This window comes from Colobus angolensis, unplaced genomic scaffold (genome assembly GCF_000951035.1).
Source record: "Colobus angolensis palliatus isolate OR3802 unplaced genomic scaffold, Cang.pa_1.0 Scaffold563, whole genome shotgun sequence".
Classification (NCBI taxonomy): domain Eukaryota; kingdom Metazoa; phylum Chordata; class Mammalia; order Primates; family Cercopithecidae; genus Colobus; species Colobus angolensis.
The window spans coordinates 207,304-210,209 of record NW_012119188.1 but is presented as its reverse complement, the minus strand read 5'-3'; the positions used below and the strand labels follow the sequence as shown (position 1 = coordinate 210,209).

Here is a 2,906-nt window from a genome sequence, read left to right as displayed (position 1 = left end):
GCACCCGGCCCCTACAGGGCATTTCTTAGAATGTATGTCAGCGTTTTGTGACACATGAGTGTAAGAGCAACATCTTTTTAATAAGTAAATATGTGTCATGCCACTTGGGACATGTGTGGTTCTTTGGCCAGCCGCGGTATGCGAGCACGTAGGCTAGCGCTCGCACGTGAGTCTATGGAACCCAGGGGAAGCAACTGCAGTTTCCTAGTAGTTTGTGTCTTAGTGAAGGGAGTCCCTAGACCTTACTCTTTCACTTTACCTGGTAGTTTGGTTCCTAAACTTGTGTGTTTTTAGGTTACACCATTCAAATCCAGCAACAGAACTGATTGAAAGGAACCTTTGTCTTTCGTATGAATGCTCATGAGGGGCCATCCTTACAGTGGAAAAGCTCCTGAGGCTGCAGCCAGTCAAGACCCTCAGACCCCCGGGGCTGTCCCCACCCCATGACCACATGTTCCGCAGGCACCCCCAACGCTGTGCCCTGCGTGTCACCCAGGCAGGTGTTTGTTTTCGAGCACAGACTCTACCTATGGCCATAGCCATGTGGAAATGTTCACATATGTACTTCCCTTTGTGATTTCAGCTGACACGGAAGATGTGTGCATCGTAGAGAGATTGTTCTCCAGCAGCCTAGTGGCCATCGTGAGCCTTAAAGCACCAAGGAAGCTAAAGGTTTGCCACTTTAAGAAGGGGACTGAGATCTGCAACTATAGCTACTCCAACACGATTCTGGCTGTGAAGCTCAACAGGCAGGTGAGCGCAGCCCCAGCTGGGTGTAGGCTTGTCTGTTGCTCCCTCCAGCACTCTGGGACAAGCCCACCCAACCGGCATGCCCCTCCATCATTCCCTTGGTGCCTGGCCCCACATTGCCGGGCACAGATCCTTGCCTACAGCGACCAGCTCTGTTTCCTCACCCACCAGCTTTGCTCAGCCTGTTCCATTCACAACAGATGCCCAGGCCTCTGCCACACTGTTCCCATACAGGTGTCCCTGGCCCTACCCAGAGGGTGGATGGCAGAGTTTCTTTCACTTATTACCTGGTTTTGCTTTTATAAATGTTACTTAAAAACAAAAAATCTTTGGCTGGGCACAGTGGCTCACACCTGTAATCCCAGCACTTTGGGAGACCGAGGTGGACAGATTGCCTGAGGTCAGGAGTTTGAGACCAGCCTGGCCAACATGATGAAACCCTGTCTCTACTGAAAATACAAAAATTAGCCGGGTGTGGTGGCGGGCACCTGTAATCCCAGCTACTCAGGAGTCTGAGGCAGGAAAATTGCTTGAACCCAGGAGTTGGAAGTTGTAATAAGCCAAGGTCATGTCATTGCATTCCAGCTTGGGCAGCAAGAACGAGACTTTGTCTCAAAAAAAAAAAGTTTTAGCCTTTTTTTCCTTTTGTAAATTGTTAATTTAACTTTGAATTCAAGATGAAGGATTTATTACTTTATCTCCCCCTAAACTAATAAGACTGGTACAGAGGAAGGACGTGGTGGGTGGCACGTGCACGTGTTTCACGAGGCTGTCTCCCAGCTTATGCTCATGCCCAGGGTAACAGCGCCACCCGGGGGACCCCTCGCAATCTGATTCTGCCCGCATTCCCTGCAGGGAAAGCTGATGAGGCTGTTGGCTGTAGAGTGAACACATTGACAGCCAGTAGCTGCACTCTGAGATATGGTGACTAGGTGAAGTCACAGTAAAGACGCTCTTACCTTATACACTTGAAACTGGGAACTGGTCTGTTAACTGACAAAGTTGGTTAGAATGGGAAATTATAAGGCATAATATCTTGAGCATTTAAAAATTGTAAAGCATACAAATTGTGTTCACGTCCAACTAATGTAGAGCTGGGTGCATGCCCATCATCTTTCTTGCATACATCGTCGCAGTGATGTATCATCTGCATGTCCACATTCATTTTCTTCCAAATGGAGCAGGAACTTGCAAAATAATCTGAGTGCACAATAAAATGTTAGACCTTTTAAAACCCCCTTATTTTCATTTTACCTGTGCCGTACTCAGCATCAGTTTTAAAAAGCAAATCTTTCCAAATCTATTCACACTTGTCTTAGCTGTAGGTTAGCATTTGCCTAAAACTGAACTAAAATGACCTCGTTAGAATTCCCAGTGGAGCTAGGGTGAGTATGAGGGAGAGGTGTACCCCGGCCGGCTCCTTCTTGATTGTTGGTGGAAAGCAGCTGTGTCCTCGGCGCTTCCAACATTGGTCTGCATGGTGTTCTAGAAGGAACTAAGATTGTGAGGCCAAGGCAGGAGTGGATCACCTGAGGTCAGGAGTTCGAGACCAGCCTGGCCAACATGGTGAAACCCCATCTCTACTAAAAATACAAAAATTAGCCAAGCATGGTGGCAGGCACCTGTAATCCCAGCTACTTGGGAGGCTGAGGCAGGAGAGAGAATCCCTTGAACCTGGGAGGCAGAGGTTGCAGTGAGCCAAGATCACGCCATTGCACTCCAGCCTGGGTGACACAGTGAGACGCTGACTCCAAAAAAAAAATACAATAGCAATAGAAGAAACAAGAGTGTCGTAGTCCAGGAGTCAGTCAAGTGGAGGTTGGGGCAGGTGTTGCACTGGCTGTTGCTTCACGTTTGGTTTCCTTTCATCTCTCACCTAGAGGCTGATAGTATGCCTGGAGGAGTCCCTGTACATCCACAACATTCGGGACATGAAGGTGCTGCATACAATCAGGGAGACGCCTCCAAACCCTGCAGGTGAGCTAACTTGTGAGGAGAGAATCCTTTTTCTGATTTTGCCCTTGAAAGATAGCTATCGGTGAGAGAGATTTTTTCTTTTTATAGGTTCCGCAGATGAGACAGATTTTAAAAGTATTGATTCCAAACCAAGCTGCCTTCCTACTGATGCTGGTCATGTGACCACATAAACTCATTTG

The 2,906-nt window shown here is 47.9% G+C and overlaps 1 protein-coding gene across 3 annotated transcripts in view; it reads left to right on the top strand.

Moving 5' to 3' along the window:
- Window positions 1-2,906, top strand: part of WIPI2 (WD repeat domain, phosphoinositide interacting 2) — a 26,797-nt gene that overhangs the window by 1,198 nt on the left and 22,693 nt on the right. For 2 of the 3 annotated variants that reach the window (XM_011961687.1, XM_011961685.1), the window contains exons 1-2: window positions 224-753; window positions 2,631-2,727. In XM_011961687.1, coding sequence (XP_011817077.1) covers window positions 550-753; window positions 2,631-2,727 — 301 coding nt within the window. In that variant the 5' untranslated portion in view covers window positions 224-549. Of the gene's footprint in view, window positions 1-223; window positions 754-2,630; window positions 2,728-2,906 lie in introns of those variants that run through there. The other variant, XM_011961686.1, reaches the window with a different exon arrangement.